This window comes from Anas acuta, chromosome 9, assembly GCF_963932015.1.
Source record: "Anas acuta chromosome 9, bAnaAcu1.1, whole genome shotgun sequence".
Lineage (NCBI taxonomy): Eukaryota > Metazoa > Chordata > Aves > Anseriformes > Anatidae > Anas > Anas acuta.
Window position 1 is genome coordinate 7,501,490 of NC_088987.1, and position 16,176 is coordinate 7,517,665.

Consider the following 16,176-nt stretch of genomic DNA (forward strand, 5'->3'; position numbering starts at 1 on the left):
GATTATATAGCGTAGCACACCTGCTTCCTGAGAGACTATTTGTGTAAATGGGGACTTCATACAGAAATGGGGACTCTATGTAGTAATGTAGAATAATCTCCTTTGAAGGTTAAAAGCTTTAATGAAGTAGGTGTTTACCACCAAAAGACAGCAGTAATGATGAGTAAAAAGTTCCTTGCCGCCTTCTTTAGTTCCACAGAAGACTATTACCAGTCTACCTACAAACATTCTGTGCACTGCAAAAAACAGTGCACAAGTATTTGAATTTGTCATTGGTCTCTAGAAATACAGGTATTAAGACTGCATTGTTAAAAGCTAATGTGTTAAATATTTAATGCTTTCTAATAAGCCAAACTTAAACTAGGGAAAGAGTTCCTTGCAGCAGCCTGCCACACTTACTAACAGCACTAGCTCAGTACCAGCATGCACAGACCTCACTAACAGCCCAATTTCCCCTGTATTTACGTAGAATGCACCCATAACTTATGTTGACATATGACTGTCTCAGATGATCAGGGAACAAAGTGTGGTATGTGAGCTTTAGAGGTTCTCATGTTTCTCTCCAGTTTCAATACACATCTGTTAAAGTAAAGCAGGTAAACACCCCTATGCTTTATGCCTTCATCTGGCTGCTCGTCGCTGTTCATAACGTATGTTTCACTTTCATAATAGCTGGTTAGTGTTACTTTTCAAGTGTTCCTAGAAAAAATCAGTAGGATTAATTTTTGAGTTATGTACTAAAGCTGCTCTTTGATTTGAGATCACAAATTTATTTTAGGTCCAAATGTGGGATAAAATAAAGATGGAAAACTGTCCAGAACACTCAGTCAAGTTTTTCACTGGTTTCAGAACTTGTTTTCATGTTCCAGTCGCGCAAAGACACTCAATTAAGTGCTTGCAGCAGTCTTCAAAAATATTACTGGCTCTGCGAATTTACAGCAAGATGAGGAAACTTCATTTGTAAGACCTTCTGCCTCCTCTTCTCTAGGTTTTGTCGTCTTACCCTTGCACGTAAATATTTTTCTTGTCTGAGCCTGAAATAAAGAAAGCGTAGTTAGTTTCCAGGCAGTTTCCTTGATGAGCTCACCACCCTAATCAAGTAGATGCCCCCAGTGTAATGATTTCAGTATTAATTTGCTTTTGATAGGTAAAAATGCCTGCAAAGCAGACTCATTATTGTCTTCTGCTTTTGAATGCTATAAAAACTAGTCTCTGGGAGGAATTGTTTTAAATCGCATTTAAAATGACAACCTGATAGATAGCGAAATCTCCAAATAACTAAGATAAGAACAGAAAAAAGAACACAGATCACACTTTTCTCTACACAGTGGAAGGAGGAAGACTGAGGAACACATGAAAGTGTTCTGTGTCAAAAAGTTCATTTTACCTGATAAAGTGATTCACATGAGGTAAGTAGAAGAACTTCCTTTTCTTGTATTTTTTGTTCAGGTACCATGGTATCGGCCATTCCTTGTATGTATACCTGTTAAAGATTGGTAAGTGATTTTAGGATGTATACTTTTTATCTCCATTCTTGAACTCTACCAGACTTCTTGGGTGACAGCATCGTCTGATCAGTATGTCACACAACTTGTATTTGTCTATTTACTTTCGGCTCTGCTGGCGTGGTTTGTAACTCTACATTTCAAGCATAGCTCAGCATCTTTCTGTAGAAAGTAGTCTTGCTTTAAGAATTGTAAACGTTTGAAGAGCGGGCCCAAAACAGATAGTGATTCTTTCCAGTTATAGTTTAAATCACTACTCTTTCATAATAGAATTCTCATAAGCTGTTATAAACAGACTGTGAAGAGAGCTTTGTTTCTACTACAGTTTTTTTCTGAATGCCTGTGTTTGAGTGCCATGTCAAGTGCAAATCTGCCTGAGCAACCTAAGTCTTGCCCTCTAAATACAGGACTATTGCTTCTCTTTGGGGTTTCTCTTGCATACGGGCTGCACAGATGGCCTGTGTAGACCCATCTGCAGCCTGCAGCGCACTCAGATTGTATCAGACGTACTGTTGGGTGTACAGCTGAGTTTCTGCATGTGGTTCCTCAATAGATGGATTTTGTATTATAATGAGGGAAGTCCAGACAGTTCAGCTTGAACTGTACTGTCTAGTTCCTTCATGTGTTACACAATCACCACAGCAGCAGCCATTCTCCCACTGCAGGAATTTTAGCAGTGGCACAGAACTAGCTTTGTTACAGTTAATGGTTGAGTTTAACCACAGAATTATTTAGCAGCAATTACAACCATGTTAAAAATTAATAATTCAATAAGCCCTTGAATGACAACTAGAAAACATACTTCTTTCTATAGAGTATATGTACCCTTTCTTGATCAGAAAAATCTTCTGCTCTAATCAATAGAGATACCATAAGAAAACTTCAAATATATGAAAGAAAAGTTCTCTTTTCTGTACCAGTAGGTGCGTCCTAAGAAGTCATTTCTCCACTCGCCAGGTACTGGTTTTTCATGGCCAGTTTGTAAGAGTCTCAAAGCAGTTTCTCTTTCTTTGACTACCAAGTCAATGTTTTTCATAGATTTTTGTACCTAGAAATAAGAAATAGTTTCAGGATGGGCCAATAAAACACAGTGCTGACCACTTAGGACCCCCAATGAAGATCTCTGACAAAATGTAAAAGAAGATGATAGGTCAAATGTAGTGAGTTCCATCATGAGTATTCTCACAGCTGTGGAATAACAGGTGAAGAGGCCATTCCCCATGTCACTTAAGCACAGTGTTTGTGCTCACACTGAAAAAGGAGAAATAATCTAAAAAATGTTTTTTAACAAGCTTGAGAATGCTTCACCTTTCACTCAGCTATTTTGCTTAAATTTTTAGCTAATACAAAAAAATTACCTTTTCTAATCGTTCTGGACTTGGCATGGGCTTTTGCTGTCTCTTTGATTCTTGTTCTAAAGTCAAAAGCATGTTTTTTTCCTTCAACAGGACATACCTAAATCAGAAAGCACAGTATTTCAAAAATAATTTCCAGATACACCAGCAATTATTCACTAGTTTAGCCCCTACACAGGTTGCCTTGAGTGACAATGCAATCTCCAGTCTCAGAAATTTTCACACTCTGAATAGATACAGACTTGAGCAGCCTGACCTAATTTTGGGGTTAGCTTCAGCACAGGCCCCTTCCAAACAAATCTTTTCTGCCATTTGCATAAGCCCCACGGGGTTCAAATTTAACCTCTGTACTGAACTTGAACCCTTCATACTGGACATACCTACAATACAACTAACTGCAGAACAGCTTCCACGTTTTGAGCAGTATCAGGATTTGAGCTGCTTCAAGGCCAAAACACGCTTATGTATGCAGACCTGGCTGGCAGAATAGATTGACTGGCTAATACAGACACATTTTATTTAAAAAGAAAAAAAAAAAAAACCTGCTCTGACAGCAGCTACTTCACTAAAACTTACCAAAGTTTGTGCAAGTCTTCACTGCTCTTGCCCCTTAACTGTTTTATGTTCCATGCATCTCCTGTATATATATAAAAAAAATCAAATATTAATTTAATAAAGTTTTCTTGTTCTGAAAGTGTGCTTTTTCTGTCTCAGCTGATTCAACAGAACAAGTACATTGTTATAAAAATATAATACCTCTTGCAAAGCTATCCTTATGGATATTTAGCTACGCTTGTATTCATAGTTACGTAGCTTTCTACAATTCAAACAAATAGGACAAATTTCAGCTGAGCTGAAGTGGCTCAAAGGCTGCTGTTAGAAACACTGAATATAACTCACCAGACTTTACTGTTTTTTCTCCCCAGTTTTTTGGATCATCAAAGAACTCCTCCAAACCATTCCGAGACAGAGTAGTATGCAGGAACTTCAACTGATGGGGGGGCTCGACTTTTGCCAGGTTCTTGTGGAACAGGTTTGGTGTTAATCTGCGTAACGATTAAAGGAACAACAATATATTACACACAAAAAAATAACATCCACACAGATGGGAATGTTTCGTTCATGAAGACACAGACCCTAGAGGCTGAAAGATGCCAGGGTCTAGGGGCAGAAGATGTGGGTTCAGTTCTTCATAAAGGTGTCATCTCGGTGTTGTGTTCCCCTTGTCTCAATTATAATTTATTTATACTCAAAAAACAAATACAGATTTTAAAATTGAGAAAAGAATAAGTAAATGAACAACACCATTCAGAATGGTGAGTTTCAGTAAATAGCTAATATAAGTAGAAGGCGTGTTTAAGTACGCTGAGTTTAAGTAAATAGCTAATAGGAGCATGAATGAAAACCACACGCTAATAGCATAATAAGGGCTGCAAAACCCAGAGGTTTTGCCCAGAGGCTCCCAGCACTACACCTACCGGCTCCTTCCCCTCACCCCACCCCACAAACCCGCACCTCAGCGGAGGTCCCAGAACGCGGACCCCCGCGCCCCTGCCCAGCGAGAAAGCCCACGGGCGGCTTCCCAGGCTCCCTGCCGCCCCCCCCGCCTTCAGGCGGCCCCGCAGCCCCCCGCTGCCTACCCGGGGAGCCCGGCAGCCGCCCGGCTCGGCCGCGCTCCTGCGAGCCGCAGCGCTCCCCTCAGCCGCCGGCTCAGGGCGGCCATCGCGGCGGCCGCCGCCATTTTCCCCGGCGCCGCGGACGTCGCGCACGAAGGCGCCGGAAGCAGGGGGAGCGCTCTGCCCTTCCTCAAAATGGCGCCCGCCTGGCTTCGCGCCCGCCCGCCGGCCCCGCCCCGCTGCCAGCACCAGACATGGCGGCCATGAGCCTGCTGCTGCGGGCGGCCGCTGCCTGGGGAGCGCGGCGGGCGGTGGGGGGCAGCGCTCGGCTCCCCTGGGCCGCAGGGGCTGCCCGCCTGCCCGGCATTGTCGGTAGAGCCTCGGGGGCTGCGGGGACGGGGGGAATGGAGGGGAGGGAACCGGTGTCGAGGTGACCTTGGGGAGCGGAGGTGACCCGAGCGGGGAGCGGGAGGCCGCGGGGACAGCGAGCGGCTGCGGGGGGCGCTTGGCACGGCCCGGCCCGGCCCAAAGGGTTGGAAGTGGTGGGTGGCAAAGGGCCTGTGGGCTTCCCCGCCTGGTCTGTGGTGCCAAGATACAGGTAACAGGTCTCCAAGTGAAACGGTCCTGTGATCCTGTAATTGGCCCTGTAATTGGACTCAGTAATAGGTTTGTTGGGACATACACATAGGGATGATCCAGTCTATAAAGTATGAAGTTCATTCTATCTAAACAACAAATTAGTTGAGGGAAGCGTTAGGAGCATCGTTACCCTCCAGAAAACCAACTCGCAGCTGCTTGGCCTCTGCTGTGTGCTTCTGGCCTCTGCCTGCATTGCTGACTCTGTCCTGGTCCAGCCAACAAGTGGATTAAAAACCATAACGCTTTGGTTCAATTTTCAGCTCCTGTCCGACACAGCAGCCATGGGAAGAGAATGTTTATTATCAAGGCAACAAGCTTTTATGATTCTCGATTTCTGAGTTTGCTGGTGAGTTTAAAACAAGCTTAATACGCAAGCGGAGTTGTTATTCTGAATGTGTCTAAGAGTCGCTAAAATTGTATTTTTCCTTTTTTTGTGAAGCATCTGAAATGTGCTAATGCTATTCAGATAAACAAGAATTTTCAGTCCTTCTAAAATATTGTTTTATGTCATAAAAGCCTGATGAAGCAAAAAGATACAAGGTGGACATCATTAGCATTCTTATGTGTCTGTGTTCATATATGCATAACCTGCAAATGCTTTCTAATTCACCCTCCTCTTTAAAACATATGAGGTTACTCTTCTGCTGGGTTTGCCTTCAATTATTAGACTAGTAACAGCAGAGATTTAGACTTAGGAAGCCTGACCTGAGTTCGACCTGTGAGTAGCACCCCTTACGCTGGGTAACAGCTAACCTGATCCTACTCACTGTGCACTCAGGCTGCCTTTATCTGTCTTCCACGGCTGCTGAAGCTAGCAGTGGTTATATTCATGTTGGGATATATTGCATTGGTGTTAGTGCCTCATTACAGTTAGGTAGTGAAGCCGGTCCTCATTAGATGCTGAGGTGGCATTCAGGGAAGCGCTTCTGCAGACACTGACCTATCTGGGAGATCGAGTGCTGAAGTAAATGGGCCCGTGGACTGATACAGCACCACAGTTCCTGTATTCGTTTGTTAATTAAGTTATTTTAATCAGCAATGTAACTTTACATACAACATTTCTATCTGAACTGTAAGTGCAAAACTAAGAATTACTTGGTGTTACTGGATTTGCAAAATAACTTCATATGAATTTTGTCAGGCTTATGAGTTTCCACACTGATTCTTTTTCTCCTTATCCCTTTTACAGAGGTTCTATATATTTCTGACAGGGATACCAGTGGCGCTATTCATAACATATGTCAACGTCTTCATTGGTGAGTGCTCTGTCATGACCAAGTATGCAGTCATGATCATTAAATGGTCAAATGGAAGCTAAGCATGCTGGATAGAAAAAAATACATAAATGTTTGAGGCTTGCTCTTTGGAAGACCATGAAATAGGTCTAAGAAATACTGAAATTTTGTGAAAGTACATAGAAGACATTCTCAGTATTTTTCTGTTTGTAGTTGTCGATTTTTCTAAAAACTTTCTGTATTTTTAAAAACTGACAAATTCCATATTTCGGTAGTTCAGACATCAGTGAGGTTTAGAGAACAGTTCTATATCCAAATAAGAGTCTTTCTTACTTTGTTTTGCATACTTCTTTAATAAAGTTGCATACACTGCAATTGTAGCTTTTTATCTTGAAAAAAATCCAAATTCTGCTTGGCTATACTTATTTTAATCTACTGTAATAATATGGAATTAATTGAACAGAGAGATTATGAGCTGAAACCATGTTTTTTTTCTATACTTTAAAGGGCATTTCTGTGGACTTGATCTTAATAATTTCTTCTGTATAGCTCTTCATAGCTGCCCATTTCACCTTTCTGGTGCATGGCTTAAAATCTGAGCTATACGTGTGAAATGTCTGGGGAAGTTACAAGAAGTTAATTTTTTCTCAGTAGAGTTCAAGATAAGGAATTAGGTACTCTCTCTGTGAAAGAGTGTTGGTTTTTGTTGTTGCTAGTTTTTGTTTGTTTTAATGTGAAAGGCAGCATATGAAAAGCTTGAAATAAATGAAGTAATAATGAAATGATCATTCCTTATCAGGTGAAGCTGAACTTGCAGAGATTCCTGAAGGTTATGTTCCAGAATACTGGGAATACTACAAGGTGAGTGTAACGTGTAAAGGGGTGATGCGTTAGGGACGGCTTTCCTCTTGATGCTAGTTTTGGGAGTAAACTGTGTGGAGTCTGGTAGTGAGAACAGACGCATCCCTGCCACTGGGTATCAGAGTAATAGAATTTGAATTGTCCATTTGTAATTTTGTCAAACTTGCTTTTCTTCAGTTTTATGGAATGTGCATGTTGCTGTAGGAAATCTGGTTGTTGACACAGGTAGATGCAAATGATTTCTGACTTTATGCAAGTAAACTGCTGAAGCTATATGCCAAGAATTCTTTTATAACATTCCTAAATAGTAGGAATGGTCTGACTGTGCCACATACAGAACTTTTTATACTTAGCATCCAGTTTTTGTCTTTGCTTGTACCTTTTGAGCTACAACTCTTAAGAAACTGGAGTTTGAACTGGTGTTACTTTTTTCTGTATGACTTGCTAGTGTTGTTTCAAAGTCCGCCATCTCTTGTGCTTTTAAATTTGGAATTGAAGATTTTTATGATCAGAAAGCTCAATGTTCGTACTGCAAGCAGTTTGTTGGTTTACTTAGAAAGCAACTGAACCCAGCAATACTGTTATGACTCTTTCAACCCATTTACCTTTTGTTCTATTAGAATGACTTTTATTTGGAAGCAATAATTTAAAATGTTCCTGATTACTGTAAGAGATTTGGAATCCACTTCAGTGATGACAGTGGCAGTTTAAAGAACTTTCCTTCAACAGAAAGAAAATGAATTGAATGTCTTCCGTTAACTTGTTTTTCATTTTGCTACAGAATATTCTTCTGTAGCTTATTTGGCAGTAGATAACAGAAATAGCAAATTAAATCTAACATTTTAGGGTTCTGTTCTTACAAGTAGTTGAGCATGTTTTTAACTTTACGGGTGCTGTCATTCTAACAATAACAATAGTGTTGATCGTGTCTTCAGGATTGGAAACATGTTATATGATTTAAGTATGATGGCATTTCTACTTGGAAATTACATGAATAATTTTCGCTTTTGTGTTCTCCAGCACCCTATAAGTCGCTGGATAGCTCGTTACTTCTTTGACCCTCCTGAAAAGGACTATGAGAAGCATATGGCTTTGCTCGATATTGAAGCAAAGAAAACTGACCTGAGGTATGTTGTATTGTTAGGGTGTTTTTAAACGTTAGTACATACTGTAGCTGAGTATTGTGTTTTGCTTACCAGTGAGTTGAATGCTGACATGGTGTACTCGGTTGCTTGTACATCACCCTAGTGCTTGCTGTACTGGCTGGTGTCCCACTGCAAGTTGTAATCCCTGCCTTTGCAGTATTAAGAACTGGAACAATCCAAGGGCAAAACAGCAGTATCTCCCCTGAACAGTTCATATTTATAAAATTATAGGTACATCTTCCCGAGTCAGGAAATGGACAGCTCTTTCTGCCTCTGCTAATGCTTGTGGCTTGAGAAGTTAAATGACACAATTTACAGGACTGGTTGCGTTCCTTGCTGCTGTTGAAATTTTTGTGGGCAGCAATGGCGATGTTCTAGGTTTATTCTAGACTTACTCAGAGTAAACTGTGGTAATAGAAGAAAGTCCAAGTTTCACAAGTTGTTGCTTTTGGGACTAAGCAAGGACCTATAACAGAACTCCTGTAAATACTTTTATGGCTCTCCTGTGAGATGACTTGCTAAAAAATTGAAATAGAAGGATTTAGTAGTTTATGTTTTAGTTGAACCCTTTATATTTTGGTATTACTTATGGTTTCAATAGCATGAATAAACAGTAGATGCTAAACTCATTGCTGCTGTCAGTAATGCCCAGATGTTAAACAGTCTGATCAAAACCAAGAGACTTCACATCATTTGTGTGTGGTGCTTTTTTTGTTTCAGGATGATGGAGCTGGAGGCACGCAGACTGATGAGGCAGAGGGGAGATGGACCATGGTATCATTATGAAACACCTGATAAAAATCTTACTGACAATTCTATGAAATCCACGCCTGACAATTGAACAGTTTGAAGATAGTATGCACAGTTTTAAATGCATACCAACAAATTGTGGCTTAACTATGGAATATACGTCCTGCTGTGTACTGTTGGAAATAATAATAAAAAACAAAACACAAAAAAAGTGTTTGTATTGATTCTGATAACTTGAAAGAAACTGTGTGACAGTTTGTCTCATAGCTTTTGAAGTTACTAATCAGAGAAAATGCCTTTTGTCAGTGGCCAACATTTACCCTTTTCCTCCAGGGTGTAGAATGGCCTCTGTGACCTAGTATATGCGAAACAAGTTGGTAAGGTTAGTCTTTATCATGTGATTTCCAGTAGTTTTAAAATAAAGGTACAAGAAACGGTAGGACTTTCTTTCACAGCACCTTGTGTCAGATTATTTGTGGAAAATGAAGAAAGAAAAATACCTTTAGATCTTTGGAATGTTGGAGTTATATCTATCATTTTAGACAAGTATTTTCTTTCTCATTATCTGTAGCTAGACTCATCTTTCACCTTCCAAACTGGACCCTTACGTGTGCAGATCACTGAAAAGATGGTCTCTCTAGAACATATTTCTACATGGATCTTTTTTTGTTATTTTTTTGTTTTTGTTTCTTTGTTTTCTATTTTCCTCTATACCACTTTTAAGAAATACATAGGTAATAAAGATGGTGCTCTTTTTATCTGGCAGACTTTTGCCACTAGAGGGATGTGTTTCCTCTGGTTCTAATGGCAAAGGTATTCCTCTGGTTTTAAATACCTCAAGAGGTTGAAGGATAATGTATCTTACAGTCTGCAACCCTGAACTAATCTGTCCTTATGCAGTGTCCAATTTTTAATGGAAACAAGCCAAAATCCTTTAGTAAACCCTGATCATCTTGTGATTTCAAACTGTTAAAACTAAAAACTAATTTATTTACATTAAACAGTATTTCACTGGCTATCTTAAACAAAGACAGCCTCATTAGCTGCTTCTGAGCACTACCAAACATTAGAAAGACTCGGATTGATTTCTCATCAATGCTTTGACTTGTCCTTTTTGTTTGCATTGATCTTTCAGGTTAGCGTGTATTTCTCATTGTGGCTCACATTGTTTATAAATGCTATGTTAATTATAAGAGAGACCATTAAAAAGCACAAAGCCTTTCCAGGTAAAATCTTTCTGGTGACCATTTATTATTATTTTTTCATCCAGCATCCAATGATGGGTATAGTTCTTTGATGTAAATTTTTTTATTGTCTAAACCGTTTCCACTGAGATCATATTTTGCCCTTGGTATTTCACACAGTTCCTAATGCTTCTTTTTTTTTTTTTCTTGAAAAATTGCCTCTTCATAGTTGGATGCACGCTCATGATTTTTCAATTCTGTTGCTAATTGAAATTTTACTAGAACAATCTTTTGAACCTTTTGTTTTTGAGTTAAAAATTTCTTTAAAAGGTCACATCACTTACTTGGAAGTGATCTGTGTATCCTTGGGTATTATGTGGACTCCAGGTGGAGAACTATTCATGTCTTTATTTTAAATGAATCAGCCATTTCTTTAATTCTGCTGCTGTCAAGCATATGTAATAGTTATTGGATAATGTTTGGAGAAAAAAAAAATACTATTTCAAGTATATTTGTACAAAGTTACTTCATGCTATTCTTCCTTTCTATCAGTGTTCTTTCAAAGTGAAAGGCAAGGAGCAACACAACAGAAGCCAAAAACCAGTCGTTCTGAGCTCAGGGCTCTGACCCTCAATACAGAGAATCTAGGTTTGGCTCCTGGTGCTCTCACAGACATCCCACAGCATCCTTACTGTGCCAGCACCCCAAGAACCAGCTCCTCCTCTCCAACCTACCATGAGCAGGGCAGGATGAATACAAACAGAGGGCAGGGGCTGTGCTGAACCTCACCACCTCCTGGCAGGGGCTGTGCTCAAACCTGCTGCCTTCAGCACCTGTAGCGGGGCGGTGAGAGGTGCGCTGTCCATGCGGAGAGAAACCTGTAGCGGATGGACAAGGTTAATTATAGGCTGGGGACTTGGAAGTCAAAAGCCTTGTATTTAGGCACATGAAATCAACAAATCGTTCCAGTATATATGTATATAGCGTTTCCTTGCTTAAAAAATTATATTACTGGTCAAAGAGGAACCTGCTTCAGGCTACCCATGACGAGCTTCCCCCAGGGACACCAGGAGGTGAAGTCTCCATCCCCGCCCCCTGGAAATCACGGCTTTCTGATGAAAACCACCCCAGCCCCGAACCCGGCCGTGCTCCCTTTCACCCCCTCTCCCCGGCAGACCCCGCAGGGGGGCAGCGCGGCTCAGGGCGATCCCGTCAGGGCCGCGGACAGCTCCGGGGCCCCGGCACCGCCTCACGAGCGGCGGCGGCCCCCGCCTCAGGCACCTGGCGGCGCTCCCCGGCCGAGGGCCGGCCCGAGGGGACCCCCCGGTGCCGCCGCAACTGGTGCTGCTGCCATTGGGTTAAAAATAGCAGCTTCCCTCCTCCTCCTCCTCCTCCTCCTCCACCTCCCCTCCTCCCCCGGGCCCGGCTCTCGCTGCCGCCGCCACCGCCGCGCCCTGCCCCGGCCCCGGCCCGGTGCCCTCCGCCTCCATTGCCCTCGGCCGGCGGGCGGCAGGCAGCGAGCATGCAGCGGGCCGCGCTCTTCGGCGGCGGCGGCGGCGACGCGCAGATGGCCGCCGGCGACCTGGGCGAGCTGCTCGTCCCCTACATGCCCACGATCCGGGTGCCCAAGTCAGGGGACCGGGTCTACAAGACGGAGTGCGCCTTCTCCTACGACTCGCCCGTGAGTGCAGCGCGGAGCCGCCGCTCCCCGTTTCCCTCTCCGACCCCCCCTCCACCCCGCCCCGCTGCCGAGCTGCCCCCCGCCGGCTCCCTGCGGCCAGCCGGCCCCAGCCCGGCCCCGCTGCCCCTCGCCAGGCCTCGGCCTCCCGCATTGCCCCTCCTCAGGCTCCGTGGTCCCCACCTCGTCCCTTCCCCGGCCGCCGCCACCTGCCCCGGCTCCCCCTCAGCCCCTTCCCGCTCCCCCGTGGCCGCGGGTTGTGTCAGGGCCGCGGCAGCCCCGGGAGCCGTCGTTTTCCTCACAGCGAGGTGGTGGCGAGTGGCAGCGGGCGGCCTCCTCGCTCGGGCGTTTTGGCTGGCAAACGCCGATCGCTTTGCTCGCCCGCTGTCTCCATCCTCACGTTTGAGATCTGAGAAAGCTTCCAAAGTGCAGGGTCAACCTGGAAATCCTCAGGGAAATCCTCCCGAGAAGGTCCTTCCTTGGTTCCTCGCCCAGGGTTTGCTTCAGGCGCACCACCGGGCTTTGAGGGCTCGCTGTGTGTCCCCACAGGCCCCTACGGCGGCTGTTGGGTCAGCGTGTGGTGCATGGCAGGCTTTCACTTTCTGTCATGGTTCAGCTGGTTTGCAACTCATCCACCACCTCCACAGATCGCACCCGTTCAGTGGCAGATTTGGGGCCAAAGTTGTTTTTTTTCCCTTTGTTGAAACCACTGGAAGCCTTCATAAATGATAATAGTTGATGCTGTGTGAGGAAGACGTGTTTAAAAATTACACTTTTTAAGTGGAGCTGAAGTTTTATTCAGAATTGCTTCTCCACGTGAAGGTGAGGTTTCCCAGTGGTGACTGAGCGCTCCATGTTGATGTCAAAGTCATCAGGAGCAACCTCAGGGAAGCTTGGAGTTTACATTACGAAACATTCAACTAAAGAAACATTTCCGACAGATTTTTGAATCCTTTATCCACCTCTCTTTGATAATCCCTCCTAACACAGAAAATCAAAATCGGTTTTAAAGGTGACTCAGCTGTCTGGTGTTCATCACGTCTTGTTGTACGGAGGTTATTTTTACCCGCGCTCTTCAGATCTCAAGTGTCGCCCAGCAGCCCTGACTGTACCGGGAGGCGGTCTGATTAAAACTGCCAAATCAGACTCTCTGCACAGGCACTAATTGCATTATATGCTTAATAAGTTTTTTTTTTTTTCTGGGCGCGGGGTGGGGGGTTGAATCGGTCTGCCACAATCTTTTCTTCAAGTTTCTGCTCAGGTGAGCGTATGCTTCGTGTCACTTTCAGGCGAATGTTATGGTTTATAGAAAGTTTCCATTTACCAGTAGGAAGGGATGTCACATACTGCTACAAAAAAACTAAAACAATCGATCCCACAACAAACACAGTAAAACGTGTTTAAAAACAATGAACAAAATGAAACACTTGAGCAAGACCAAGGTATGCTTAACAAAAGCTATGCATAAACCTAACCAAAAGGGAGTTGGAGTGACAGTGTGATTTTTTTTTTTTCCCTGAAATGTTTTATCCTTTTGACTTCATCAGGCAAAGATTTGTGAAAGTGTTGCCCTCAGCCATTAGAGTCTTTTGGTTTAAAATGGATTATAGGCATTCACTGGGCAAAAGGCTAGACTGAGCCTGTGCAGTACTAGTAAAAATAAAGTTGTATAAAATTGGGCTCAGTTTCTGTTGTTTTCCACAGCTTTTCAGCACATACTGCTCCTCAACTTAGTTGGGCCAAAGACTTGTCTCAGATTTTTTTTTTTTTTTTTTTTTTAATCTCTACCAGATACTTGGATATTGTTTCTAGGATGACAATTATAAAGAGCAAATGTGTAATTTCTCAGGAAAAATAAGTTCATGCACAAAGTTAAGAGTATCAAGACTTTGTTTTTAGTCTTATTTCACAGTGCAGGAAGGACACAGATAGCTTGCTGACTTGGCTGAAGGAAGGCGCTGATCCCTGTGTGCATTGTGTTGGGTTGGTCAGTGACTTATTTTCTTAGGTCAGCTTTGTGTGACCTACGTGAGCATCTCCCTGTTGATGTGCCAGCCTCTTTTTTTTTGAAAGATGGTATACAGGTGTTTTTTTCCTATAATGTTAAAGCAAATAGTCAATGTTTAAAAACATGTCCTCTGGGTTTTATTATCTATGGTGAGATTGATTTCAGGTTACGTTTTTGATGGGGGAGGTGTTTTCCTCTTGTAATTTCTTGGTATTTCCTCACACCTTCTCACTTAGCCGTTTCAAATATGCTTCTTGTTACACTTCTAACTTGAGCATGCCTCTGTCTGCAGTTAACTCAATGCAAAAGGTTTTCTTCTGTCACTTTTCTTCAATATCAGATCTATTTCAGCAGTTAATGCCATAAGATTGTCTCAAGATTTATTTGTGTTTCCTTCTCTGAAGAAGTAAACTTCCTGAGTATTTGTAGGTATCTTTTAAAGCAGCACACACAGTTATCCAGCATCTCTATATTCAAGTTTCATCAGTATTCCATATTGATTACTATTACCATCCCTGAAAGGATATGTGATTTTTAAACACCATCAGATCTACGAGCACTAGGATACAAACCATTATTATTACAGAGAAAGGTTCTCCAGCAATTACGAGAAGGACTAGGAGGGGAATTATGAGAAGGACCAGGAGGGGTGAGATGTTCAAAACCAGAGGTGTTTGTGGCACAGGCTGCCAAAGAAAATGAGGTGCTGGGGAACCTTATAGTTAGAGCTGCGCAAAGTTCAATATGGCTGCAAGACCAGGCTTTCACAGACCTGTTTGTCAGTCTGTTGGTCCTCTCTTCTTGTCTGGATTTAAGTGAAGTAGTCTCACTGAATAGCATGTTCTAGGGGGTGCAGGCTCTTCACTGACTGTTCTCAAAATCTGTTAACTCACTGTTCTCTTGTCTTGAGTTTTAAATCTTATTTCCCTGGGTGAAGATCTGAGAACAATGGAGTTTTTGTGCTACAGAGGGAGTCATTAGTTTAGAGATTTCAGAAGTGTGAGCACAGGAGAGCTACAAGTGGATATTCAGTGTACTTTTGCCTTGTGGATTAACCCTAGCATGATGATCTTCTCAGGTACTATTGGTAGGAAGATCACCAGATGGGTGAGAAGTTCAGCCTGTTGCTTTCCTGAAGTCTAAATTCACATCTTTAGATTTGGCCTATTTCCAATAGAATGTACGAGGGTTCGTTTCCAGGAAAGTCAGCAGAAGCACAAGGGAAATATCTGTGCACTTGAGAGCACTAGTGACGCTTCTTAGCTTGCTAGTCTCAAAAGATGAGAAACTATACCTTTTTAATGTAATTGTTAATTACCTTTTTTTTTTTTTGGCAGCTTCTAGAAAAAATGTTTCTTTCATGAAGGCTCCTGTTCGAGTTAGCCTTTGGTTCTTTATACAGGAATAGAGACAGGAAGGAAAGCTGTCTACAAAATACGAGTGAGGCCCAGTGTGAGTATCACTCCCTCCAGTGACTGGTCCAGAAGCTGTAATAGCCTTTCATACCCCTTTCAAACAATTGGAAAGATGAAATCCTGTACTTCCCAGTCTCCAGACCTGATGCACAGCCCCTTCTGGTGACTATTTTTCTGTATCCGTGCTCCTGAGATGAAGGCTTCTTCTCTCTCACTTTCTCTGCAGTTCTCTCTCTTCCTCTTCTGGCAGATGAACTTGACTTTGTGGTGTTCAGTAGAACACAGGAGACAGAAAGGTTATGTTTGCTTAATCTTTTGTCCTCTTATTTATTGTTGCTTGAACAGAAGTATAGTATTCAGCTGAAAATTCCAGCTTTTAATGGGATCCCTGTCTCCATGACCTCTGATCGTTTTAGACCAGAGACATCAGAGGGGCAGATGACTGCTAGAAAAGGGATGTAAACAGGATTGGAAGGACGGCTTACATGTAGTCTGCGCGTGTCGTAGATGGATGTGCTCAGAGGCATTCTCCACAAAGGGCATTGGTTACAGCTGCAGCACAGGCCATGAGTCCAACACAGCAACAGGACCAGGCTGCCTGGTTCTGTAGATGCTGTATTGTGTATTTTTGAGCAGCTTAAAACTTGGCTTCTCTCCGCTGGAAAACCTTGCTGCTGACAGCAGCTTCCTTGGTGAATCTTGCTGACATTGGTGTGGTTTGGGAACTCTAATGGTAATGTTAGGACAATTCCCAAAGAATTTATCAGACAGTAGTTGAAACTGAA

The 16,176-nt window shown here is 42.9% G+C and overlaps 3 protein-coding genes across 4 annotated transcripts in view; 2 read left to right on the top strand and 1 right to left on the bottom strand.

Moving 5' to 3' along the window:
* Positions 1-749: 749 nt before the first annotated feature.
* MRPL47 (mitochondrial ribosomal protein L47) lies at positions 750-4,660 on the bottom strand. The gene is made up of 7 exons (XM_068692427.1): positions 4,501-4,660; positions 3,761-3,906; positions 3,437-3,497; positions 2,864-2,960; positions 2,423-2,553; positions 1,388-1,483; positions 750-1,034 (listed from the first exon to the last, which is right to left on the bottom strand). Exons 1-7 carry the CDS (start codon positions 4,599-4,601, stop codon positions 917-919), a joined length of 750 nt encoding a protein of 249 aa, XP_068548528.1. The 5' UTR covers positions 4,602-4,660; the 3' UTR covers positions 750-916.
* Positions 4,661-4,688: 28 nt separating this feature from the next.
* NDUFB5 (NADH:ubiquinone oxidoreductase subunit B5) lies at positions 4,689-9,317 on the top strand. The gene is made up of 6 exons (XM_068692428.1): positions 4,689-4,848; positions 5,376-5,461; positions 6,305-6,371; positions 7,150-7,211; positions 8,232-8,338; positions 9,077-9,317. Exons 1-6 carry the CDS (start codon positions 4,731-4,733, stop codon positions 9,195-9,197), a joined length of 561 nt encoding a protein of 186 aa, XP_068548529.1. The 5' UTR covers positions 4,689-4,730; the 3' UTR covers positions 9,198-9,317.
* Positions 9,318-11,681: 2,364 nt separating this feature from the next.
* Positions 11,682-16,176, top strand: part of USP13 (ubiquitin specific peptidase 13) — a 47,475-nt gene continuing 42,980 nt past the window's right edge. For both annotated transcript variants that reach the window (XM_068692417.1, XM_068692418.1), the window contains exon 1: positions 11,682-11,971. In XM_068692417.1, the coding sequence (XP_068548518.1) occupies positions 11,813-11,971 (159 nt within the window). In that variant the 5' untranslated portion in view covers positions 11,682-11,812. The remainder of the gene's footprint in view (positions 11,972-16,176) is intronic.

What these genes read in the sequence shown, in the direction of transcription:
- NDUFB5 (XM_068692428.1), top strand. Translation starts at nt 4,731, where the DNA reads ATGGCGGCCATGAGCCTGCTGCTGCGGGCGGCCGCTGCCTGGGGAGCG. An exon ending in CCGCCTGCCCGGCATTGTCG is followed by an intron (nt 4,849 to 5,375) that starts GTAGAGCCTCGG and finishes TTCAATTTTCAG; the next exon opens with CTCCTGTCCGACACAGCAGC. An exon ending in AATACTGGGAATACTACAAG is followed by an intron (nt 7,212 to 8,231) that starts GTGAGTGTAACG and finishes TGTGTTCTCCAG; the next exon opens with CACCCTATAAGTCGCTGGAT.
- MRPL47 (XM_068692427.1), bottom strand. Translation starts at nt 4,601, where the DNA reads ATGGCGGCGGCCGCCGCGATGGCCGCCCTGAGCCGGCGGCTGAGGGGA. An exon ending in AGAAAAAACAGTAAAGTCTG is followed by an intron (nt 3,498 to 3,760) that starts GTGAGTTATATT and finishes ATATATATACAG; the next exon opens with GAGATGCATGGAACATAAAA. An exon ending in TTCTTAGGACGCACCTACTG is followed by an intron (nt 1,484 to 2,422) that starts GTACAGAAAAGA and finishes AATCTTTAACAG; the next exon opens with GTATACATACAAGGAATGGC.